This window comes from Balaenoptera musculus, chromosome X (genome assembly GCF_009873245.2).
Source record: "Balaenoptera musculus isolate JJ_BM4_2016_0621 chromosome X, mBalMus1.pri.v3, whole genome shotgun sequence".
NCBI lineage: Eukaryota > Metazoa > Chordata > Mammalia > Artiodactyla > Balaenopteridae > Balaenoptera > Balaenoptera musculus.
In genome coordinates, this window is record NC_045806.1 from 39,101,199 (window position 1) to 39,126,759 (window position 25,561).

Consider the following 25,561-nt stretch of genomic DNA (forward strand, 5'->3'; position numbering starts at 1 on the left):
TCGCGGAGGCCATTACTTCCAGTGGTGCCAAAAGTGTGCGCCTTCTTCGGAGGGCGGAGGTCAGGGCCCGTGCGCCGCCTCCCGGCGACGCGACCCTTATCAGGCCCTCCGGGGCCCGGGACCCCCAAAGCGCAGGATGCCGGAGCCGCGGTCTGGGCCCACCACCGAGCTCCCGGGCAGGCAAAGGCCGTCTATGGCGTCCTCGCTCATTGCTCGCGCCCGCCGCGGGCGGTGCCGGACCTCGCCCTTCCCCACCGCTCCCCTCCCCCTCCCGAGCCCGCCGCGGCTCCCGAGGTGACACAGCCCGGACCCTCCATTCTCTACCCCAGTGTATTTAACTGGCACAACCTAATCGGCTGCTCCCTCTCGAGGACAAACCCTTCCCTCGGACGGACGGGCCCAGCAGCCAACCACCGGCCAGAATTGGCGTGCGTCCCGCTCCCTGTCGGTGGGGGCCTCGGTGGGCGGGGCTCGGGCAGCTAGCAAGTTGAGTGGAGCCACGGCTGACGTGAGTCAACAAAGGTCACGTGAAGCGAGCGGGCCACGCTGATTGGCGGCGCCGGCCGGGCGGGGAGGGGGGGAGTCACGGCGGCGGCGTGGGGTTCGCTGTGTGACACAATTACAACAACTTTGTGCTGGTGCCGGGGAAGTTTGTGTCTCCAACGAATCCCCCCGCGTCCCTCAACCCCGCACGCTCCGGCCGTTCCCGCCATCTCCGCCCGTGGCTGCCCCTCGCCCGCTCCCGCGATGTGACCCTACAAGCCGAGCCGCTGCCGCTGCCGACCCGGGGGCTCCGCAGCCCCTGCCGCCGCCGCCTTCACCGCCGCCGCGTTGGGATTTTTCGTCGCTGCCGCCTGCGGCGGAGGAGGAGGCGGCGATAAAGTTGGTGTGCCGGTCCCGCGCGGAGATTGGGGGCGTCGTTGTGGGCCCCGGCCCGGGGGGAGGTGTCGGCGTCGGAGTTGTGAATTCGCTGCGTTTCCATGAAATCCTGCGGAGTGTCGCTCGCTACCGCCGCCGCTGCCGCCGCCGCCGCCGCTTTCGGTGATGAGGAAAAGAAAATGGCGGCGGGAAAAGCGAGCGGCGAGAGCGAGGAGGCGTCCCCGAGCCTGACAGCCGAGGAGAGGGAGGCGCTCGGCGGACTGGACAGGTACGGGCCGCCGTCACCCGCCCGGTCGGCTCCGGACGGGTTGGCGCCGCTCTCCGGGGAGGCCGGAGCGCGGCTCGCCTCTGGCGGCGGCGGGGCGAGCACCTTGGCTTGGCGCTCTCGGTGCCGTAGCCGCCGCCGGGGCCTCGGGCTCGGGCAGGGATGGGTCGGTGGTGCTGTTGGACCTTTAACGAGCCGCGTGTGTCTCTCTCCACAGCCGCTTCTTCGGTTTCGTGAGGTTTCATGAAGATGGCGCCAGAACGAAGGCCCTGCTGGGCAAGGTAAGGCAGCTGCGGGCCGGAGCGCGGACACGGTCCCCCCGGCCGGCGCCCCGCTCGCCCCGAACCCCGCGGCCCCGCGGCCCGGCCAGCGCTCATTGTGGCCGCGAACGAGGGCCGAGGGGCTTCCGGAAAACTATTTCCTGCTTCTGCCCCCCCCCCCCCCCGCCCCACACACACACACCCCCGGATCCCTCTCTCGCTCCCTTGCGAAATCGCCCTCTCCTCTCGTAGCTGGAGGAACAGAGACGGCAGCGCTTTGGGGCCGAGCTCAACTGGGTCGACAAAACTGCCTGTTATTTTACGGCTTTGGGAGGGGCGACCGATGATCGCTCCGAGGTGCCTGCCTAGGGTCAAAAGGGCTTGTAAATGTGTGCAGATTTCCCCGCATTGCCGAGTTAACTTGCCTCCCGTGGTTTTTATTCTTTTCCTCCAGGCAGGCTGTTCGGGAAGTCTGTTAACCCAACGTTTGGGGCTTTCTTGTGTCCCCGCTCCCAGAAGGGGGAAGTTGCACGTAGTTTAGGGCGGTGAAGAGTTTGCATGGGTCTGTTGACATGCATCTCGAGGGGTATGGTGTTTTACCTGAAGTTAGGTGACTTGTTTACTTTTTGGGTCTTTCGGCCATAGAAATCCTGTAGTTACTTGTGAATGTGTTTTTTTCTTGGAGCCTCGTTTCCTGCCTATCTGGCAGGGGAGGCCAGGGGGGAATTCGGGGTGCAGTTTCTGTTTATTTGTGTGGAAAGTTGTTGGCACTGTCATTTAGTTAAGTAATGGCTGCTCCTGTCGGCCCAAGATGGCGGGACAGGGTGGGAGGAGAAAGTGAAGGGGGGGGTTTGGGGGAGGGAGGAGAGGTAAACATGGAAATAAATAGTAGCGATGAATAGGCCTCTCCTTCGGAGTGTGTAGCTCGGTGGTGTTTAATAAAAATTATCCAAGATTATTTGCATCTAGAATTCCTGTACCTTTCTCAAGCTTGGAAGCAGCATTCATAAGCCTGGTAAATGCTTATCAACCTGTAGCACATTTAGTTACCCATCCGTAAGCTATTGAACAAAGGCACTGGAGTCTCGATCTGTCTGCATCAGTTTGTGTCTTTTGACCAAAATCTGATCGAAATGATATTTGGATGCTTGCTTCTTAATTGGGACCGTGAAACTTGGAGTGTGCTGGGATAGGTGTTGCATCCATTAGACATTTGCTTTTCTAGCCGAAATCAGTGGCTTTGCATTTGACACCTAGCTTTATTGTTGCAATTGAGAAGGAAGTTTGAAATGACTAAAGCCTTGCATTTTATTCTTAAGTTGATTAAAAAAAAAAATTTAGTTGTCCCTAATATTTGTCTGTAGTTTGGTTTAGGAGAGTCACTAATTCCTTTTATCTGTCATTACACTTATGTTTTTGTTTCAGAATAACTTAAGTGTAAGGGGTTTCAAATACAAATAATGACCAGAAAGCTAAACTGAAATAATCCTTTTCAGTAAGCCCAGTCCCTTTGACCCATAGAGAAAAGTTGAATTAAACTTTGACTATGTAAGTATTAATTGGCTTCATTAAAATTATTGCTGGAAAAATGAATAGCGACTAGCTCTGAAATGATTTAAGCATAAATGACCTAAGCCTTGAAATTTTTTTTCAACCTGAGTATTTAAAATATTTTATTTAAAAATACTCCACTACTGTCCAAGTTGTCATTCCAAAAGATTAAGCAAAATATTTAAATTTAAGAAGCATTATTTTATTTTGGAGTGATTATTGCCGATCTAATAGGAGGTTGGTAAAATTGTTTGCAAAGATAATGCATTTGGAAAAGTTTGGCCAAGGCTACGGCTTTTGGTTATGGTAATGAAGAAATAAATGGAATCTGATGTTTTATGTGGATAATGTGTAAAATGCTACTTGATTTCATGTCTCAGAATGCTTGTATTTAGATGGATTCACAGTGGGTTGTGCTTAACATTGTATTTCAGATTGTAATATTGAACCCTGCAGTTATTATGCACTATTGAGTTTAAATTGTAAAAGAACTGAACATATTCAGGTATATTTTTGTGCAAGTGCATTACTTTCTTGATGTTTGAATACAGCAACATCTTATAAATGAGAAACTTGCAAAGCTTCATTATGTTTTGTGGAAGAATGAAGGCTTCATAAAATACTGGGTAATTTGATTAGTAAGTGTTTTGTGGAACTAAAGAAAAAAGGTTCTTCTTTACTTCAGACCCCATGCTTGTGAGGTCCTACCTATTTAGGTCAAGGCTTCTTAGCCTTAACATTAAAATAAAACATTCTAGAGAATGTGCTTGCAACTGCATGCAATTCATGGTTGCGTCCTTGTGAGCTCGAACATACCAGTGAAATGTGTAATGTAAAGCTTGATATTATATAACCTCGCACCATGTGTTTGAATTGGATTCTGAATAGAATGAAGGAGCTGGAGTCCTGCTATAGGAAGTATTGAATTATTTAGTGTCATCCATCTTTTGCACAGCCCTGGTAAACAGTATGTTTTTTGTGGAATGTTGAGCTGTGTTAGTTTCAGAATTCTTATTGTCTGAAAGTCTTAAAAATAAGAGTTGGCTTTTCTTTGTTGGGGTAGGTTCCGGCTACTTACCTAAGAGCAGATACTGGAATTAAATAACTCCCAGGATTCTCTTTTTAGCAATGATTTTTCTCATTACCACCCCTCCACCCCGACCCCCCAACAAATTTAGTCTGCACCTTGTATAACTTTTTTTTTTTGACAGAAATTTAGCTATTACTACTTGCTTTCAAAAATTCTTATTCCTATACATTATTGGATCTTCTTTCAAGTTTTTAAATTTCAATTAGTAGGTTTTTAAAAAGGTTAACTCTTGACTTAAAAGATTTGGAAAGTTTAAAACGTTTAATAATAACTATCTCTTACTTGCCCGTAAACTCGTTATGTACCTTTTCTAGGTGAGAATACTTTGTCTAAACTGCTGATTTCTCTTAGTCTCTGAATGCATTTGTGAGATTAATTTATATTGGAGTCATTGAAAGAATTTTTGTTTGAATGATTGCCGTTTGATATACAGTGCTTGGGGTTTTGGATGAAAAAGAAATTAGTAATACAGTATATTATTTTGCAGTAATACCTTTAAAATATTTTTAAAAGATTGTAAACAGCAAGTGGTTGTTTAATCAGAGTTCTTGAAATATAGCTGATCTTGATTACTTTTCTCTTTAAACTAATGCTGACCATCTTTTGGTAACATAATTCAAGATTCTTATTTTTTTAATTATAGTGGAGTTACTGAAAAGTAATTAAGAAGTGAAACATTTCAACAGAAATTAACTATGGTGACACTTGTAGTACATTTTTGAAAATCTTTTGGATTAATCTTGTTTTCAGTTAATAAGGATTTGAGTTAAAAAATAATATATAGTAATATATAGCATGAATATAGTAATACTATATGTATTTATAGTAGTTATATAATGCTAAAGGGTTGGGGAATCTTTTGTCAGGGAACTATTGCTAAAATACATAGTTGTTCACTTTGAAGTATCTATATCATTTTTAAGTTTGTATTAAATACTCTTATTGGGATTTTTTTTTCTTTTGTAATTCTTTTAATCAATAGAAAGATTATGTAGAATACTTAGAAGTAGTTATGGATTGTCTACCATTTTAAAATGTATGTGTCTAAAAAAATAAAATGTATGTGCTTTTTTTCCTAGGAGATAATTAGTATGAAAATAGTTGGAATTTAAAATTTTGGGGGCAGTGGAAGTAGTTTAAGGTCCATTAAAGCATGTATTTTCCTAAATTTGGTTCGCTTGCATGTAGACGGTAAGGGAAAATTATTAGGTTAGTTGTAGAGGTGGCTTTTTAATACTATAATATTTGGATGTTGATGTTTAAAATTATGCTGTATTATGTGTGTGTTTTGTTTGCTGGCACTTAAAGGAATATATTCATTTTCAGTGCTAAAGGAGATTAGTGTTTGGGTTACAAAAGTAACCACAGAATAATGTCATACTTTTTTGTTTGAAAATTAGGTCTTTAATATGATGCATCTTAAAAAGTATTTTCTAGTTTGGAAAGTTGTCTTGTAAACAATTATAGTCATTATTATTTACCCGGACAAAGTCTCATGCAGTTACTATACATTTCCTAAGATTTTGATACATTCCTGGTAATAAAGCTATAGTTAAGAGATTATAGAAAATGCTTGCTTATCTGGCCACACATTAGAATTGCAGGAACATATAAACATGCGCTTTTTAAGTTCTGAACCCACCCCCCCCCCGCCCCGCCCCAATAGCTCTTTTCTGTAGACTCGGTTACAAATTGAAATGACTAGGGAACATTTGTCTGCCACTTCTATATATTTCAGGTTGTTAAGAAAAACTGCGGGAGAGATGAGTTTCTGTGATGTAGATGGTAAAGTGGAATGGTGGGCCATGCACTTTGAACCAAGGTGAAGGTTCAGTGCTTTGCTAGCTACAGAGTAAAAATATCTTTTTCTGACTTGATTATGTAACATTTAGTTTTTATTTATGTAATACCAGTATTATTTTGCAGATTTGAAAAGGTTTTTTTTGGTTAAGTTTATTTTACTTTGAAACTCATTTTGATGCTTTGAGCTCTTTGAAATTGATGTTAGTGACTGTGCATTATTCATATCTTTTAAATGTATCCAGAGAACTAATTTATGTTACAAAAACACCACTAGATTGTCTAAGAATTGAAATGGTGGTTAGGTTATTTAAGACCCACATGTATTTGTGGACTAGTTAATTAATGGAGTTTATTTAATGAATATATAACTGACAGTCTTACGTACTCATACTGAAGCTTCACATATAATTGTATCAGTTTTCTATACTGGTTTGTAATTTGTCGATAGTAAATTAGAGAAACAAATATTTGAGTACACTGAATGCAAGTCTTCTATGCAGTGAATATGAGATAACATAGATATCCCTTGTCTGCATTGAAAACTTACAGTTCCCTAAAAGGGTGAGATATAAGTATAAGGATGACTATCACAAAAACATCAGTGGCAGAAGAAAAGTATGAAGTATCCTGAAAGCTTATGATAAAGGTCAATTTAACAATTTTCAAGTTAGAATGGCTCTTTCTTTTTTTGCCACCCATAAAAACATTGATTAGCAAACATGCACAAAAGCAGTCACAGGAACCTGTTGGTGAAGCTTGACAACGGAAGTCTCAGCTCTTTGTCCTTGTAGGTAGTCTATCAAGGACCTTGCTGGAAAGGTGCTTTGGAGGCACATGTAGCAATATGTTAGCAGCAGTAGGCATTAGCCCCAGAATCACCTGATCAGTGGTGGAACACAGGGCTGAATGGGACTCTCAGAGTATGCGTGCATTCTGGAGAGTATTGGGATCCTGGATTTGCTGATTCTTAGACCCTGTTCATGCAGAGGTGGAGACGCCTTTACAGTATTTCTAGCCAAGCCACATTAACTTGGACATCGTTCATTTCACTGATGAAAACTTACTTCTGACATTCCTTATGCTACCTAACACATTCTCCTGACTGAAGTAAAGGCAGGAGAACCATTGCCTTTGTAGAGTGCTGTCATGGCTCCTGTCTTCCTCATGTCTCTCATTTTTAGATTTAACTATTCTGGACTGTGTATTCCTGATTTGGGAATTTCAGAAGTTAACTAACAGCCCCTGGATTTTAGATTACTGGAATTAACTTCAAAAGTTAACTGATAGTTGCTAGGTTAAAATTAATGAAAGCACATGAGACTCACTGTATCCTGATGTGTATTTCATTTAATTTTTTTCTTAAAACATTTAATGAGAATTTATATTATGTAACATTCTGTGTCAGACATTTAAAACTCAATTATTTCATTCAGGTTTTGTAATATGAGTTAAATGGGGGGGGATTCACATTTGTGAGATAATTGCACAGTGGCTTCTGGGCTAGCTTAATTTACAGATAGCCTTTTCCATTTATCTAGGCACATGTTTCAACAAATTATGCACTTTGAACACCAGACCCCAGAAGAGAAAGAAAGACCCAGCTCTTAGCTCCTCATGCTGGGGACTCTTGTGATCTGCACCTTCTTTCCCTAGATGGGTAGTGCTGGAGATGGGCAGGACATTGATGGCTCCTGCAAAAACACTATTTGCTTTCTTGGATCCCCATTTTCAGTTAGTTTACTCTTGGGGCAGTTGTAAATTGAGTTTCAAAGTTCTATCCTAGATTGGGCCTCAGTAGAATGTCTCTTGTTAATAGGGTGGGGCTTATTTCTTGATTGTGTTTCTTGGAGATGGTGTTTCTTGACTTCTTTATCAGCAAGCAATCTTTTAATTTTGTTGAGGAACACATGATTTAAAATCAGATTTTAGCTTTTAGCATATGTTCAAAGGATCATCTGCTGTGTGTTCTGTCCCTCTCTGATCTCATTTTGTAGTAATATTTACCTTTGTTATGAGTTCCTAACTTGAGATCCTTGAATTGAGTGTTCATGGGTCAGTTTAGGAAATTCTCTGACAAAGTTTTGGAAGGATACTCAAGAAGTATTTGAATAATGATCATCTTGGAGTACAAAGTGGCTCTAGGGTGAGGAGGAGGGGAGATTTTATTATTTTTTATTTTTTAAATTTTGATTTATTTTATTTATTTATTTAGGCTGCTTTGGGTCTTCCTTGCTGCATGCGCGGGCTTTCTCTAGTTGTGATGAGCGGGGGCTGCTCTTCGTTGTGGTGCACTGGCTTCTCATTGCGATGGTTTCTCTTGTTGCGGAGCACGGGCTCTAGGCATGCGGGCATCGGTAGTTGTGGCACGCAGGCCCAGTAGTTGTGGCTCGCGGGCTCAGCAGTTGTGGCGTACGGGCCCAGTTGCTCTGCGGCACGTGAGATCTTCCCGGACTAGGGCTCAAACCCGTGTCCCCTGCATTGGCAGGTGGATTCTTAACCACTGCGCCACCAGGGAAGCCCCAGGAGGGGAGATTTTAAACAGATTTCTGTACCACTGTGGGCTTTTTTTGTTGTTGTTATTTTAACCATAGACATGCATTACCTTAAAAATAATAAAATAAGCACACTGATAGTGAGTATGCCAGAATTATATTTTGGTTGATTAAAGATGGATTTTATACTACGGCGTGTAGTTAGAGATACCTGTGAATACCTTGTTGTCAAGTTGGGATACTTCTCGTCTTGATGGTCCTTCAGTGGGGATAGGGGTAAATGAAGTAGAGGTGTGTACCCTATTTGGTCCTATTTCTTTCTTATTTTCTTTTTGCTGCCCTCACCCTGGTCTTATTTCTTTGCATTTTATTTACATGACTTTGTTATAGTTGCTGTACTCATTCTTCATTTTGGTCTTTAGCATCTGTTTCATTGATGACTTTATTTTTGGGCCTGAGTTGGCCCGGGCTTACATTTGGGACCTAATTAAAAACTGTAACCTGGAAGGGTGGGAGTAATCTCTTATTTAGATAGTTTTAGGTTTCTCAGCCAAGTTATGGCCGTTTGCCACTTTCTTCTATAAGGTTTTATTTTCTCTTACTATTTCTTCCTTTTATTATATTTTTTCTGTACTTCTCTACGTTGCTAAGACTGACATCATTCTGTTGTGAATGTGTTCTTGTATTCTTTTTGTGGTTTTGTCTGTGGTAGTATTTTGTCTGTGTTAGAGTAAATAAAAGATGCTACTGCTAAGTTTATTCTCAGGAAGAAGGTTGGGCTTTGTTAAGAGTATTGCATGAGGTCATCTAATTTATTTTAATTTAGAACAGTGGAAGAAACCTTTTTAGATAAAGGATTGTTTTTAGACTAGATCTATTACATTATGTTCGTTAGATCTTTCTCTTTTTAAAAAAACAGTGTATTAGGGAAAATTTCCAACATTTTCAAAAGCAGAGAAAATCAACCAACCAACCCTCACCAGTCATTACCCAGCTTCAACAATTTTCAACTCGTAACCAGTCTTGTTTCATCTGTATTTTGCCCCTCACTGCCATTATTGTGAAGGAAATCTCATATGAGTCACATCATTTAATCCATAGATATTTCAGTTTGTCTCTGAAACATAGCCACAGTGCCTTTATTACACATAAAATAAGTTCTTAATATCAGATATCCATGGGCCTTGATTTTTTTTTTTGCCATTTGGAAGCTAAGAATTAGTTGCCTGGGAAATGAGTAGAAAGCAGATATTTAGCTGAATATGTGTGAGTTTGTATTTTAATATTGTGGTAGAATTCTGTAATAGAATATTACATAATACGTGACAGAAGAGAGAATTTTTCCTAAGAACTTTATGAATCTTAGTTGCTTGAGTCTGTTTGGATAGTTTATATATTTAGGGTAAATTTATTTATTTTATTTAAAAAAAATTTATTTTATTTATTTATTTTTGGCTGCGTTGGGTCTTCGTTGCTGTGCACAGGCTTTCTCTAGTTGTGGAGAGCGGGGGCTACTCTTCATTGTGGTGCGTGGGCTTCTCATTGCGGTGGCTTCTCTTGTTGCAGAGCACGGGCTCTAGAGTGCAGGCTCAGTAGTTGTGGCTCACGGGCTCAGTAGTTGTGGCTCGTGGGCTCTAGAGCGCAGGCTCAGTAGTTGTGGCGCACGGGCTTAGTTGCTCCACAGCATGTGGGATCTTCCCGGACCAGGGCTCTAACGTGCCCCCTGCATTGGCAGGCGGATTCTTAACCACTGCGCCACCAGGGAAGCCCGGAAAATTTGTTTTTAAGATACAATAGTTAAATGTTTTAGGTTTTTGAATTTCAAGTGTCAGAATGAGAAGTAGAAAAGCTTTTACTTTGCTTGATTGATTTGTGAGACGTTTGCTGAACTGCTGTGAGTGAGGGACTCTGCCAAGTCCTGGGGCAACAAGTAATACTTGGCCTCTGCCCCTGCAGTCTGTGGAGAGAGATAGACAGACGGAGTGACCATATGATGTAGTAAGTACCATAATCAAGGTATATGCAAAGTGCTATGAGCTCTCAAATGATGGAGCAATTAAAACATTTAAAACTTTTGATTATGGGTAATTTAAGCTATCCACACAAATTCCCAACATTTTGGAGCAGTTAGTTTAGACTGGAGAAGTGGGTAAGAGAAACTGCACAAAAATGTAATGACATTTTGGCCGTGGTTATCAAACACGAATAGAAAGAAGTTGAACAAGAGGAAAAAGAAGGTAGAGTTGGAGGTATTGAAGTTAAATGGTGTTTGAGGAATTGTGAATAATTTAGTGTGGACAGAGAGAGGGTAGGGTGTCTTAGTGGCATTGGGAGGAGGTAATTGAGCATGTGAAGGCCCCCATCACTGTAGGCCATAGGAGGTTTTGGGGAGTCATTGAACTCAACTCTCTAATCAGGGGAAGTGACATGACCAGAAGTAGATTTTCTGGGAATAGTATTGGCTACAGTGAGGGATAAAGTGGAGGAGAAAGGAACCTAGTTGTGAAGTACTGATGGATAGATAGCACTGCATGGATTTTAGAGTAGAATTCTGCTTCTGCCACTTACTAGATATATGATCTTTGGGCAAATTATTTCATCTTTCAGAGGCTCAGTTTTCTCATCTGTAAAATGGAAGTGGTGATAGATTTCTGGCAGGCTATTGCATTTTGTGTTAGGAAAAGAAGATATGTAAAGTGCCTGGCATTGGGCCTGGTGTGGAAGGTGCTCAGTACAAGATATATGTTATCATCTTGGAAAATAATTTTTAAAGTGAGGCTGTAGTTGAGGAATGAGGGGGGAGATAGAGGCAGGTTTGAGATCTCTTGAAAACACCCTTCCCTGACTTTCCTAACATCTGACTACTTTGGCTTTCTTTCTGCATCTCTGACCACATCTCAGTCTCCTTTGCAAGGAGATTCTGTTCTAGATCTTTTTTACTCTGTCTGCTCCCAAGTTGCATGTATACTTCCCACTTGATCCCACTTGATGCCACTTGATTACTTTACCTGGGTATCTTGAAGGCATCTTAAACTGAACATATGCAAGCTGAATTTATGATTGTCTTTGATGTTCCTTGCCTTAGTAAATAACGCTTACCACTACCCTTGCCAGAAACCTTAGAGTCATTTTTAACTCCTCTTTTTCTTAACTTATCACATCCTAACAGTCACCCTATCTTGACGTTTCTACATCTTAAATTTCAAATCTGTTTGTTTTTCTCCATCCTCACTGCCACCATTCTAATTGCAGCCATGATCCTATCTTTCTTTTGAAATACCTTCATGCAGCTTTTTTGAATAGGTATACTTGTGCAGAGTACAAAATTGAAAAGTTACGTAAAGGATGTTGCAGTAAAAAGAAAATCTCTCTTCCACACCATCTTCCAGTTATTTAGTTCCTATTCTCAGGCAGCCATTGATAAAAGATTTGTTGGGTAACTTCATATTTCAGCACCTGTATATTCTGTTGTATTTTTTTCCCCACACAAATGAGGTACCGTATACAAGTTGTTAAAATGCTTTGTTAATTTTGCTGCTTGCCATATGAAAATATTACTTGTTTTTATATCGAATTGTCTTGGGTTTGAGAGTTCTTTCATTCAAGTAGTGAGATGTTGGTGAGGCGATCGGTTTGGGTGATGAAGTTATTTTGATTTTGAGGTTCTGTTACTTTTCTTTTATATAGGGTATGAAAGGTAGAAATTCTTCAACATGCAAAAGTTTTAATTGAAAGTATGTTCACATGTGTTTTACTAAGATAACAGTTGCTTAATTTTATATGCCGTGAACTGTCAGTTGGAATAAGTGGCAAAATTTGCCTTCACATTTTGGTTTTATTGGTGTGACTGATTATCAGTCTCCATGAATACTAATTTAATTTACTTCCCTGAATGTTTAAAGAGGTAGCCATAGTTTATACTATTTAATATCTTATATTTGCAGGAGTCATTCACCTTCTTGACTTATTCTTAGTTTTTATTATATAAAAGGAAACATAGGTAAACTTGTATTCTTGATTAGTCATAAACAGTACAGGGCCTAGTGTGTTACTAACTTATAGCAGAATATCTATTTCCATTATAGATTGACTGGCGGTGGAGTTAGAACAGTGGTACGTTAGTTTTTTGAGGTTATTAGCCATTTGAGGGTCAGTGTAGCTGTATACATTTTGTACATGATTTTGGGGAGTGTTTGGTTCCCTTTGAATCCCAACTGTGGACTCCAGTATTTTCAGTTAGTTTAATTTACTTTATTCTTGGGTAGAGGTGTTAACAGTAGGAGTGTGTTGAGAAGAAAGAAAAGCTTTAGTACCACTGGATTGGTTAGGTTTAGATGGTATGGATTTTACCACACAGTTTTGTGGTGTTCTATGACCACTTCACATATTCTCTCCAGTTCTCCTCTATTGATTATAAGGGTGCTGGGGGAAGAGAATGTGGACTGATCCCTAGAGAACTTATTGCTCTAACTGGAAAAATGGGTGTAAGCACATACTACCTTAACATAGTTAATAGGCTTTAGAATTGTTCCTCAGCCTGGGTGCTTAAAATGCTGGCTTGATTGGGAGGCTGTGTGATATACTGGGAAGAACAGTGGATCAGAAAACTGAAGACTGGTGTTTGAGTCTGCTGCCTACTTTGTGAAGTTGCTTAATTCTTATAGTCCCCAGTTTCACCGTCTGTTAAGATGAACGGCTAGGGATTAAGAATTTCCAAAGTGACTATCTAGCATCAGAATTCTAGGTGGTGGTTCATTTGAATTTTTAGGATTGACTCAATTCTTAAAGATTTTGACCCAGAAGGAGGGCACAGTTCTGGATTGTAATTTTCTTTGATTTCAGCCTCAAGGCTTCAAGACCAGAAACGAATGCAGGCACATAATGGAACTGAGAGTTGTATGTTTTTGTTAGTCTCACATGATAAATTATTCAGTTAGTCTTTGATTTGAAAGTTGGCCTTATTTATTAATGGTTAGTGTTTTGACTTCTTTATACAGATTATTTATTTCTTATAGTTGGGGTAGTTATTTCTTAGGTCAGATCTGATGTTTCTAATTCTAGAAGGTGGGTATAATCACTGTGTATTTACCTGTTTCCTAGGAACTCATGACAGGGCTAAATGAATTCTCAGATGTGAATTGATAAGAAATGTCATATTAGATACATACTATTAGGTACTGGGCATTTGTGTGTTACAAGGATGAGTAAGGCCCCTCAGTTTCCCTAAAAGTAGCAAGAATTGGCATTGAGGCATTTTCTGATCTATTGAATGTAAACTTTTATTGTTGAATTTTGCTCGTGTGTGTGTATGTATGTGTATGAGTATATTATGATTATATTTTTATTGTAAGCCTGTCAGTTAAAAAGATAGACTTGGAGTTTGTAAGTTAGATTCAGGGTATAACTCTTAAGGAGAAACATTTTTTGTAATGCTTTTTCAAAGTATTTATCTATTAATGGATAGATAAATGAAGTGGGTCCTCTGTCATTGAAGATGTTCAAGTTTGCTGATTGACACTACTTGGCCAGGATGTTGTAGACAGCATTCAGATATCAAAGGATAAAATTTACTGTTAAGTTATCTGTAAAGATTATCCAACCCTTTAATAGTCATGATTCTGTGAAAAGAGGTAGCTGGGTCCTGAAAATCTGGAGGAAAAGATGGAGCCCTTGCTAATCTGATGTATGTTTTTTGGCTCTTGCTTTGTTTTGTTGGACTTCGTTGTCCTTAACAGAAGTGGACAAACACGTGACAGATTGGCTATCATGAATACATTTCTGTAAATGGAAATTTTTTTCTACTGGCTTTTTAAAAATTGACTTTATTTTAAAATAATTGTAGATTCACCTTGCAGTTGTAAGTAATAACAGATCTAGTACAATATCACGACCAGGATATTGACATTGATAGAGTCAAGGTACAGACCTGTTCATCACCACAAGTATCCATCATGTTGTCCTTCATAGCCATATTCACACCCCCCCCCCCACCCCAGTTCCTAACCCCTGGCAAGCACTGATCTGTTCTCCGTTTCTATAGTTCTGTCATTTGAAGAATGTTATATAAATAGTATGTATCCTTTTGGGATTACCATTTTTCACTCAGTAGCACTTCCTGGAGATTAATCCAAGTTGTTGTATGTATAGTTTGTTCCTTTTTATTGCTGAGTATTATTCCATGTTATTGATGTACCGCAGTTTCTTTAACTATTTACCCATTGAAGGATGTCTTGAATTATTTTTAGTCTTTGGCTATTGCAAATAAAGCTGCTATGAACATTTGTGTACAGGTGTTTTTGTGAACATAAGTTTTCTCTGGGATAAATGCCCAAGAGTACAATTGCTGATTGTTGCTTGTTTAGTTTTATAAAAAAATGCCAAAGTGTTTTCCAGAGCAGCTCTACCATTTTACATTCCCATCAGCAGTTCCCACCAGTGTTCTAGCTTTGTTGCACCTTTGCCAGCCTTTGGTGTTATTACTGTTTTTTATTTTCCACATTCTGATAGGTGTGTAGTGATAGCTCATTGTGGTTTTATTTTGCATTTCCCTAAAGGCTAGTGATGTTGAATATCCTTCATGTCCTTATTTTCCGGCTGAATAGCCTCTTTGGTGAAATGTCTATTCATGTCTTTTGGATTATTGATTTGAGACCTTTCTTTTTCTCTGATGTACAAATTTAGTGCTGTAAGTTTTCATTTCTACTACTTTAGTTGTGTACCACATGTTCTTATATGTTGTATTTTCATTCAGTTTTATGTGTTTTTAAGTTTCCTCTTCAGGTTTCCTCTTTGATTCATGGAGTATTTAGTAGTGTGTTACTCAGTTTCTATATACGTATTTGGAGATTTGGCAATTTTCCTGTTTTCACTGTCACTGATTTTTAGCTTGATTCCTTTATGATTAGGGAATTGACTCTAATTTTCATTCTCTTAGTTGACATCTGTTTTATGATCCAGGATATGGTCTATCTTGATAACTGTTGCATGAGTGCTTGAAATGAATGTGTATTCTGTTGTTGGATGGAGTTTTAATATACATGAGAGTTAGATCTTATTGGTTGGTTGTATTGTCCAGTTCTTCTATATCCTTGCTGATTTTCTGTCAGGTAGTTCTGTCGATTGCTGAGAGTGTGGCGTTGCCAAGTTTCCAAGTATAATTGTGGATTTGTCCGTTTTCCTTTTATCAGTTTTTGCTTCTTGTACTTTGAGGTTCTGTCATTTGTTGTGTGCATATTTAGGATTGTAATGTCTTCTGGTGGGTTGTTCCCTTTATCATTATGTAGTATCTCTTTTGGTCTTGCTAAAATTACTAGTAATTTTACTTGCTCTGAGGTCTACTTTATCAATAGTAATATTGCTATGCTTCATTTTCAAAAAAATTAATATTTACATGGTTTTTTTTCATACTTTCACTTCACCTATTGTATTTAAAGTGATTTTTGTGTGTGTGTGTGGACAGTGTATTGCTAGATCATTTAAAAAAATCTACTCTGCCTGTCTCTTTTAATTGGTGTATTTAGACTATTTACACTTAAGGTAATTATTGATATGTTAGAGCTTAAGTGTGCTGTTTTATTATTATTATTTTTTGTTTGTTTCCTCTTTCTCATTTCTCTGTTTCTTGTTTCTTACCTCCCTATGGTTTATCTGGATATATTTTTTGGATTCCATCTTGATTTGTAGTGTTTTTAAGTGTGTCTCTTTGTACAGATTTCTTAGTGGTGGCTCTGGGGATTGGAATATTCATATGTAATTTATCACCATCTTCTGGTATGGATGTTTTACCACTTCGAGTGAAGTGCAGACCTTTACTTTCATTTAGGTCCTTTTGCCCTCTCTCTCTCTCTTTTTTTAAAAAATAAATTTATTTTTGGCTGTGTTGGGTGTGTGTGGTGCGTGGGTTTGCTCTAGCTGCGGAGAGCAGGGGCTACTCTTCGTTGCTGTGTGCTGACTTCTCATTGCTGTGGCTTCTCTTGTTGTGGAGCACGGGCTCTAGGTGCGCGGGCTTCAGTAGTTGCAGCACGTGGGCTCAGTAGTTGTGGCTCGCAGGCTCTAGAGTGCAGGCTCTGTAGTTGTGGTGCATGGGCTTAGTTGCTCCACGGCATGTGGGATCTTCCCCGGCCAGGGATTGAACCCTAGTCCCCTGCATTGGCAGGCGGATTCTTAACTACTGCACCACCAGGGAAGTCTTGCCCTCTCTCTTTTGAAATGTAATTTTTTTAAGTGTTTTCTCTGTGTAACATGGAACATCACACCAGATGGTATGATAAATTTTGCTTCAACCAGCAAATATGATTTAATGAAACTCATGCATTGTATAATAGTTTCATTATACTTACAATTTTATCTATTACAATGTTCTTTTTCCTTTCTGAAGTCCCAGCCTTCTGTTTTCATTTCCTTTCTATTTAGAGAACTTTTTAAGTCATCCTTTCAGGGTAACTTTGCTAGCAACAAATTCTCTTAGTTTTTCTGAGATTGTCTTTATTTCCCTTCATTCCTGAAGGATTTTTTTGCCATATATAGAATTCACAAGGTACAGTTCTTTTCTTTCAGTATGGGAAAAATGTGCTATTTCCTTCTGTTGTCTATAGTTTCAGATCAGAAATTTTCTGTCATTAGAATCTGTGTTCCCCTGTAAGTAATTCATCGTTTTTCTCTGGTTGCTCTCAAGAATTTTTCTTTGTCTTTAGTTTTCAGATGTTATGATGTATTTTGGTGTGGATATCTTTAGTTTTATTTTGGGGTTCTTCCAGTTTTTTCTTTCTGTGGTTAATGTGTTTCACCAAAGTTTGGAAGCTTTTAGTCATTATATCATAGAATACGTTTTAAGTCCCACCTTCTCTTCCTCTGGGACTCTGGTAAGAATCTTAGCTCTTTTGTTTTTGGCTCATAGGACCCTGAGGCTGTTTTTGCTACCACCCGCCCCCCCCCCCCCAGTCTATTTTCTCATTTAGGTTGGCTAAATTCTATTGATCTGTTCACTATCTCTGTTGTCTTTCACTTCCATTCTACTGTTTAGTCCATCCAGAGAATTTTTATTTTGGTTATTGTATTTTTTAGTTTTATAATTTCCATTTGGTTCTTTTAAAATAACTTTCCTGAGACTTTCCATTTTCTAATTTGTTTCAAGAGCAGTTGTAATAGCTTGCTGAAGCATTTATGTTGACTACTTTAAAATCTTTGTCAGATAATTCATCAAAACGCTGGTTCATCTCAGTGTTGCATCTGTTGATAGTTTTCTCTCTTCACTTTATACTTTCCAGGCTTTTGGTATGGTGAGTGATTTTCAGTTGTACCCTGGACATTTTGGTTATCATGTTATGAGAACTCAGGACCCTATTCCTTTTTTTTATGGTAGGCAATCTTCTTGTTGAGGTGTAGTGCCAGGACTGGGTGGCTGTGTATGTTCAGTTCCTGACTTGAGCTCTACTGACAACCACCCTGGTAAAAGTAGAGCACTGAATCATACTGTCTTGGTGCAGACTGATGGGATGCAAGTTCAGCTCTCCCCTTGTCCTCACTGATAGTCTTCCTGGCAAAAGTTGGGCACCAGTTTACACCACGTGGTTTTCTCTGAGTGGGGGGTGTAAGATCAGCTTCCTGATGGGTCACGCTTCTCAGCAAGAAATAAGTGGAGGGCTAACTCACACCACTCTGATGCTGCAGGATGGAGCAGAAGCTCCCCACTTTTTACCACTTCCCCTGAGTTGAAGCCAAGTGGTGGGTGGTGGAAGCTCAGTTCTCTCTGGGCACCACTGGCACCCAGAGAATGGATGAAGCGGATTGTCGGCTGCTTCATCTTGCTTGGCTTCTTTATTCAGTCTCACTGATGGGTGGGTGTGGAGGTTCAGCCCTCCACTGGTCCCTGCTGACACCAGGGATGGGGGGAAAGTGGACTGCTAACTGGCTCCAACATACACCACTTTGTTCAGTCTTGTTGATGCCAGGTAGGGTGCTGGTTCAGCTCCTGTCTGGTTCCTGTGGATACCAGGCCCCTGTGGGTGTCTGTTCATTCAAACGTAGTGGTGATTAATCCTGCCTCACACAGCTTTGTTAAGTCTCCTTGCTGCTGGGTGGCCCAGCTTGCCCTTGACCCTGCTGACACTACCTTAAATGGGTGAATCTGAGCACCTCTTGCTTCCACTGAGTGTGGGGTGTAAAGAAAGATAAGCTTCTTTTTCAGTTTTGCCATAACCCAGCACAGGGGTATTGGAGCACCCCCCCTGGTTCTGCAGGGCCTGGAAGATCTGCTTCCTACTCAGCCTCGTCCATACCATCCTGGCAGGGAAACTGGAGCCCCCCGGCGTAGGGGATAGAAGATCAACTGCCTATTTTGTCCTGCCAACACTACCCTGGTAGGGGACTCGGATTGACACCACCTGCTCCCCCACTCTGGTTGAGAGGAAGAGGGTATGGAAGATTAGCTGCATGCTTGACCTCGCTGAAACTGGAGGGTTTGCATGGAGGGTTTTCCATTGGTGTTTGGCTGGAGTATGGTGGGTATTGCTAAAAAGGTTTCTGTTGGTAAGCTACTTTTTTCCCCGTCCTTTGGCTAGGAGGAAAAGGCTTTTCTTGGGGCTTTTTTGCCTGTGACTTCGGTGGTACTGGACTGGGGGTTTCTGAAGCAGCACCCTGTCCTGGAAATATGGGAGGTAATAAGAAAACCCAGGGAACTCCACTGCCTTGTCATTCCTCAAGTTCTGATGTCTCTAGGAATTCCGCTGCCTTTTTCCCCATCTTTCAGATACTTCCTATGCTTGTTCGTTCGTTTACATCCAGGGTTTTTTAGTTATAAGAGGGAGTACCTGAGAGGAATGAAGCTACTCCGTTTTGGTGGAGTTGGAAGTCTTCAATTGACTTTTATAGTAATTCAGTTTGGATTGTGAAAAGTTTTACCTAAAGATATTCTGTCACATGAAGTAAGTCTGAAAAAAATCAAATTTATAGGGAAATCTTAACTTTTGACAGTATCAATCAGTGATCATAACATATCTGCATTACAAAGCTGTTTTCTTGTATCAGGGCTTGACCTATAGCTGTATTATTTTGGGGACAAGGTTTAAATAACTACAGTGCTTACTTTTGACATCAAATGTTTTCTGTTATATTCTTTAAGGGAAGCATATATTTATTTACATGTATAGAGAGAAACTGAAAGGTAAGCTGGTTTATAGCAGAATGTCACTGTTTTGGTTTGCCATCAAATAGCAGTAACTCTTTAGATCCCCATGACAAATAAACCAGTATAAACAGAACATTCTACTTCTTTTGCCATATTAACGCCAGCAAAATAACAAAATCTCTTTCCCAAATTTGAAAACGCTTAAAATAGCATGATTCAGAAGTTTTTAGGAGAAGAGAGGTGGTATAGAGATCTTTACCTATTCAAATGAATAGGCAAGTGAAAACTTAGGAGGTAGGAGGCATCAGTCCATCTGAGGCAGAGGATAACTGTAATTTCAGCAATGTCCATGTTACAAAATTCTACAATTTTAAAATGATGGGCTTTTCATAAGTTATTCCACCTCTAAAATTCTGTGATATTTGTCTTTTTTGTTCTTTCCAACTTGCTTTAGTGCAATTTGTATAGAAACTGAAATTTGATTTTTTTATTTTTAAAGAAAAAATCTTCTGGAAAAAAGAAAAAGCCCTTTAACATGAGTTTTTCTTAAAATAAGTTTAGCTATTTATTCTGTTGCTTTAAGAGATGAGTTGATTTTATTTTCTGTGTAATATGCTAATCCTAATAAGGAATGGTAGATATTGTGCATTCTTTTTTGACTCATTAGCTGTTTTGAATTGTGTTGTTTATTTCCATATATTTGTGAATTTCCCCCATTTTTTTTGTTATTGATTTCTCATTTCATTCCATTTTGGTCAGAGGGCATAGCTGTTAGATGATTTTAATCCTTTTAAATTTATGGATACTTACTTGGGTTTATCCTGGAGAGAATGTTCCATGTGCACTTCAGTAGAATGTATTTTCTGCTGTTGTTGGGGGGAGTGTTGTATAGGTGACTTTTAGGTCTTACTGGTTTACAGTGTTCTTCAAATCTTCTGTTTCCTTATTGATCTGTCATCAATTGATTATTGAAAGTGGAGTATTGGCAGTCTGCAGGTATTATTGTTAAATTGTCTATTTTTTTTCAGTTTAGCTTTTGTTTCAGGTATTTTGAGTTCTGTTATGTGCATATTTGTTTCTAAGGTTATATCTTCTTAATGAATTGGCCATAGCATGTTCTTTGTCCCTATTAAACAGTATTTGTCTTAAAGTTTATTTTGTCTGATGTTAGTATAGCCACTCCAGCTCTGTTTTGGTTACTGTTTACAGTATATATTTTTACATCTTTTTAGTTTTATCCTATTTTTGTCTTTGAATGTAAAGTGTGTCCTTTTCAGGAAGCATACAGTTGGATGGTGCTTTTTTATCCATTTTGGCAATCTGTGCCTTTAATTGTAAGAGTATTTAATTCATTTACATTTTATGTGATTACTGATAAGGTAGGATTTACATCTGCCATTTTGCTATTTGTCTTCTATGTGTCTTCTGTCATCTTTATTCTCTATTCCTCCACTTCCAACATTTTCCTGTGTGTGTGATATTTTCCAGGGTAACATTCTAATTCCCTGCTTTTTTTTTTTTCAATTGGAGTATAGTTGATTTACAATGTTGTGTTAGTTTCAGGTGTACAGCAAAGTGAATCAGTTGTACATATAGGTTATTACAGAATATTGAGTAGAGTTCCCTGTGCTATACAGTAGGTCCTTATTAGTTATCTGTTTTATATATAGTAGTGTGTATATGTTAATCCCAATCTCCTAATTTATGCCCCCCCTTCACCTTTTGTAACCATAAATTTGTTTTCTGCATTTGTGACTCAATTTGTTTTGTAAATAAGTTCATTTGCACCATTTTTTTAGATTCCATGTATAAGCGATATCATATGATATTTGTCTTTCTCTGACTTACTTCACTTAGTATGACAATCTCTCGGTCCACCCATGTTGCTGCAAATGGCATTTCGTTCTTTTTTATGGCTGAGTACTATTCCATTGCATATATGTACCACATCTTCTTTATCCGTTCCTCTGTCGATGGGCATTTAGGTTGCTTCCATGTCTTCGCTATTGAAAATAGTGTTGCAGTAAACATTGGGGTGCATGTATCTTTTTGAATTATGGTTTTCTCTGGATATATGCCCAGGAGTGGGATTGCTGGATCATATGGTAGTTCTACTTCTAGTTTTTTAAGGAACCTCCATATTGTTCTCCATAGTGGTTGTACCAGTTTACATTCCCACCAGCAGTGCAGGATGGTTCCTATTCCTCCACACTCTCTCCAGCATTTATGTTTGTAGATTTTTTGATGGCCATTCTGACCGGTGTGAGGTGATACCTCATTGTAGTTTTGATTTGCATTTCTCTCATGATTAGTGATGTTGAGCATCTTTTCATGTGCTTTTTGGCCATCTGTCCAGTTCCCTTCTTGTTAATTTTATCTTTTTTTTTGTATTTTAAAGTGGTTGCCCTGGGAACTTAGAACCACTTCTGATTAGTACCAACTTAATTTCAGTGGTATGCAAAGACTTTGCTTCTGTATAGTTCCTTTTCTTCCCCCCTCCTTTGTGCTGTTATTGTCATATGTTACATTTCTATACACTGTGTTCCCATCAGTACAGCTATATAATTATTGCTTTACGGAGTGTTTTTAAGTCACAAAGGAATTTAACCAAAAATGCATTTATACTCCCTTTTATGTTTACCTAGGTAGTTACCTTTCATGGTGCTCTTTATTTTTTCTTGTGAGTTTGAGTTATTGTCTAGTATTCTTTCATTTCAACATGAATGGCAACCTTTGTATTACTTGCATGCAGCACGTGTCAGCTAGTGGCAAATTCTTAATTTCTCCTGCATACTTAAGGATAGTTTTTTTGGGTATAGAATTACTGGTTGACTGTCTTTTCCTTTCAGCACTTTAACATGTCATCCCATTGCCTTCTGGCCTCCATGGTATCTGGTGAAGAAATCAAGTATTAACTTTATTGAGGATCCCTTATATATGATGAGTCATTTCTTATTGCCTTCAAAATTCTTTGTCTTTTTTTTTTTAGTTTGACTGTAATGCTTCTCAGTGTGGATCTGTTTGAGTTTAATTATTTGGAGTTCATTGAACTTTTTGGCTGTGAGATAATTATTATTTTTAATTATTGAGTTCGGAAAGTTTTCACCCATTATTTCTTTAAATATTCTTTTTTTCCCTTTCTCAACTCTCCTTCTGTGACTTCCAGTTTGCATGTTTTGGTATACTTCATGATTTCCCACCTGTCTCTGAGGCGCTGTTCTTTTTTCTTTATTTTTTCTTTCTCTTTCTTGACTGGATAATCTCGACTGATCTATCCTCAAGTTCATTGATTCTTTCTGCCTGTTCAAGTATGCTCTTGAGCCTTTCTAGTGAATTTTTGAATTCAGTTATTGTGTTTTCTATTTGATCATATATATGTAATTTGTCTCTGTCGATACTCTGTATTGTTTGATACGTTGTTTTTATTTATTTATTTATGGCTGCGTTGGGTCTGCGTTGCTGCGTGCGGGCTTCCTCTAGTTGCGGCAAGCGGGGGCTGCTCTTCGTTGCGGTGTGCGGGCTTCTCACTGTTGTGGCTTCTGTTGCAGAGCACAGGCTCTAGGCACGCAGGGTTCAGTAGTTGTGGCTCGCAGGCTCAGTAGTTGTGGCTTGTGGGCTGTAGAGCACAACCTCAGTAGTTTTGGCACACGGGCTTAGTTGCTCCGCAGCATGTGGGATCTTCTTGGGCCAGGGCCCAAACCCGTGTCCCCTGCATTGGCAGGCAGATTCTTAACCACTGTGCCACCAGGGAAGTCCCCCCTGTCACTGATTTTTAAATGTCTTTTCTCCTATGCTGAAAGTTTTGGTTCTCAAAGACAGTAGCATAATTACTCCATTGCTTCATCACACACTACACACATTAATGGTGTTAGAGTTACAGTGCCAACACTACCATGGTTACTCATTGTTGCTTGAGGATTTTTTTGTAGGTCTTTTTGTATTTAGGATATATTCCACTGGGAATGCTTGGTCAAATTACTGTGTTTTAAAATTCCTTGAAATAATTATTCTTTGGTTATGTTATTAACTGGCTATGTAGTAAGGTTTATTTGTTTCATTTTGCTTTTGACTTTTTTGGGATTGCTTTTTTAACTTGTAATTTTTTGTTTTACAGTGTAACATTTAAAAGATTTACATGGTTATAAAATATTTACATTGTTCCAAAATCAAACCTACCATCGTATTCACTCCCTGACCATTTAAAAATTCTAAGTTAATAGCTTTGTTTTAAAAATTAGAGACAGATACAAATGCACACACATGTCCGTGTCTGTACTGTGGTTATAATTCTTTTTCTCTGATTCTTGATTTGCTTGGGTATTGTAGTAGCTCAACACTTCCAAATTTTTGTCTGTTCAGAGAACTCCCCTCAGCGATAACTTCCTACTCAAAAACCTTTGATTTCTTTCCATTGACTGGAGTGACATCTGATGTCTCTCAACATTTGGACCCCCCATGAAACTTTTTAACCTCATTCTCCATATTTTTTCTCCATCTTTTCTTTATTCGTTTTTATTTCAAGACTTTCTTCGCATGGCCCCCTTTTCCCTTTTATGAAGCTTTCCCTTATCCTGTAGAAGTGGAACCAATTGCTCTCTGTGCTCCCAGAATCTTTTTTCGTTTTAGAGTTTAATTCATCCCTTTTCTGTTAGTGACAGCTTTATTGATACATAATTCACGTAAGTATAGAGTTCTAGTATATTCTTAAATAAAAAGAATGCTTCCATTCCTCCAAAGCATCCCCTTTTCATTCTTTTAGCTCTCTTTTTTGGTATTTATCACCACATTCATATTGCCAACGGTGGTTGGTATTTCTTGATTTTTAAAAATTTTAGATATTTTTTTTAGTGGAAGATAACCACCCACCTATCTGCTCCATTTGCCCCCATATTTCCCGCTTCTCCCATAGTGTTATGGTTTTGGATTAAATCAGTGTTTAGATTATGAAGACTATATAAACAAGTGCTGTTCACTGTGACTATTTTTCTTTTTTATGTACAAAACAATTTTTTTAAAAAGGAGTAAATTGGCTTTTTTGTTTTTTAGTTTTCTATGTCTCTCTCATGTATGTAGCCCAGCCCCAGTGTGGTCAAATACATCAGGTAATTTATAGTTTTTTTTTTTTTTTTTTTTAAATTAGGCATATCCTTCAAAGATTGCTGTGGCTATGTAGGCCACTAGACCTGTTGGACAACTAGCATTCTGGGACTTCCTGTCATCCTCATCCTGGTGCTGCAAAACGCATAAGCTAGTGTCTTGGTAGCCAAAATAGGGAAGTGGATTATGTGGCCATTCCTCACCCTGATCTGTGCTTGGTGTTTCTGTTTTTATTCAGCATCTCTGGAGTTAAATGTTTGGTTTTGGTATAGGGGAGGGAGGGTTCCCTGGCAGCCTGATCTGGAGGAGTAGATCTAGGGATTTAACTAGTTTTCATTCAGTTTTTTCATAATCTTCGTCTTTTCAACCCCTGCCACCATTTCTTATACCTTTCTTGGATTCTACTGCTTGAATGGGCTTCTGACTTGTCTGATACCTAAGACACTTGGCATTTCATCTGCTTTTTGTCTTTTAAAATTGTATTAAGCTGCTTTGTTTACTGTTCTCTTTCTTTCTGGTCTGCTTATCTTAATCTGTAACAAACCACCCCCAAAGCACCATTTTATTATGTTCATAGGATCTGTGGGTCAGGAACTTAAAAGAGTCTGCAGGGATGTCATTTTTTTTTGCCCCACATGTTTGGGGCCTCAGCTGTGATGACTCATGGCAGAGGGAAACTCAAACAACTGGGGGCTATAGGATCTACTTTCAAGGTGGCTTCCTCATCAGATCTGTGGCACCTTGGCAGGGATGGCTAGAAGGCTGTCAACCCAAGGGCCTGCCTACATGTGGCTTTCCCAGCATGGTTGTCTTGAGGCAGTTGGGCTTGTTTCATGACAGCTCAAGAGTTAAAAAGATCAGGTGGAAGTTCCATGTCCTTTTATGATCTTTCCTCAGAAGTCACACTGTGCCATTTCTGCTGTAATCTATTGGTCAAAACAGTCACAAGCCCCAACCAGATTCTAGGAGAGGGGACAGAAACTCCATCTCTATTGTGGA

The 25,561-nt window shown here is 39.5% G+C and overlaps 1 protein-coding gene across 4 annotated transcripts in view; it reads left to right on the plus strand.

Moving 5' to 3' along the window:
* The first annotated feature begins 351 nt into the window (after positions 1-351).
* The window catches only part of KDM6A (lysine demethylase 6A), a 207,496-nt gene continuing 182,286 nt past the window's right edge, over positions 352-25,561 (plus strand). For 2 of the 4 annotated variants that reach the window (XM_036840299.1, XM_036840298.1), the window contains exons 1-2: positions 353-1,147; positions 1,362-1,425. In XM_036840299.1, the coding sequence (XP_036696194.1) occupies positions 981-1,147; positions 1,362-1,425 (231 nt within the window). In that variant the 5' untranslated portion in view covers positions 353-980. Of the gene's footprint in view, positions 1,148-1,361; positions 1,426-25,561 lie in introns of all 4 variants that reach the window. The other 2 variants (XM_036840297.1, XM_036840300.1) reach the window with 2 other exon arrangements.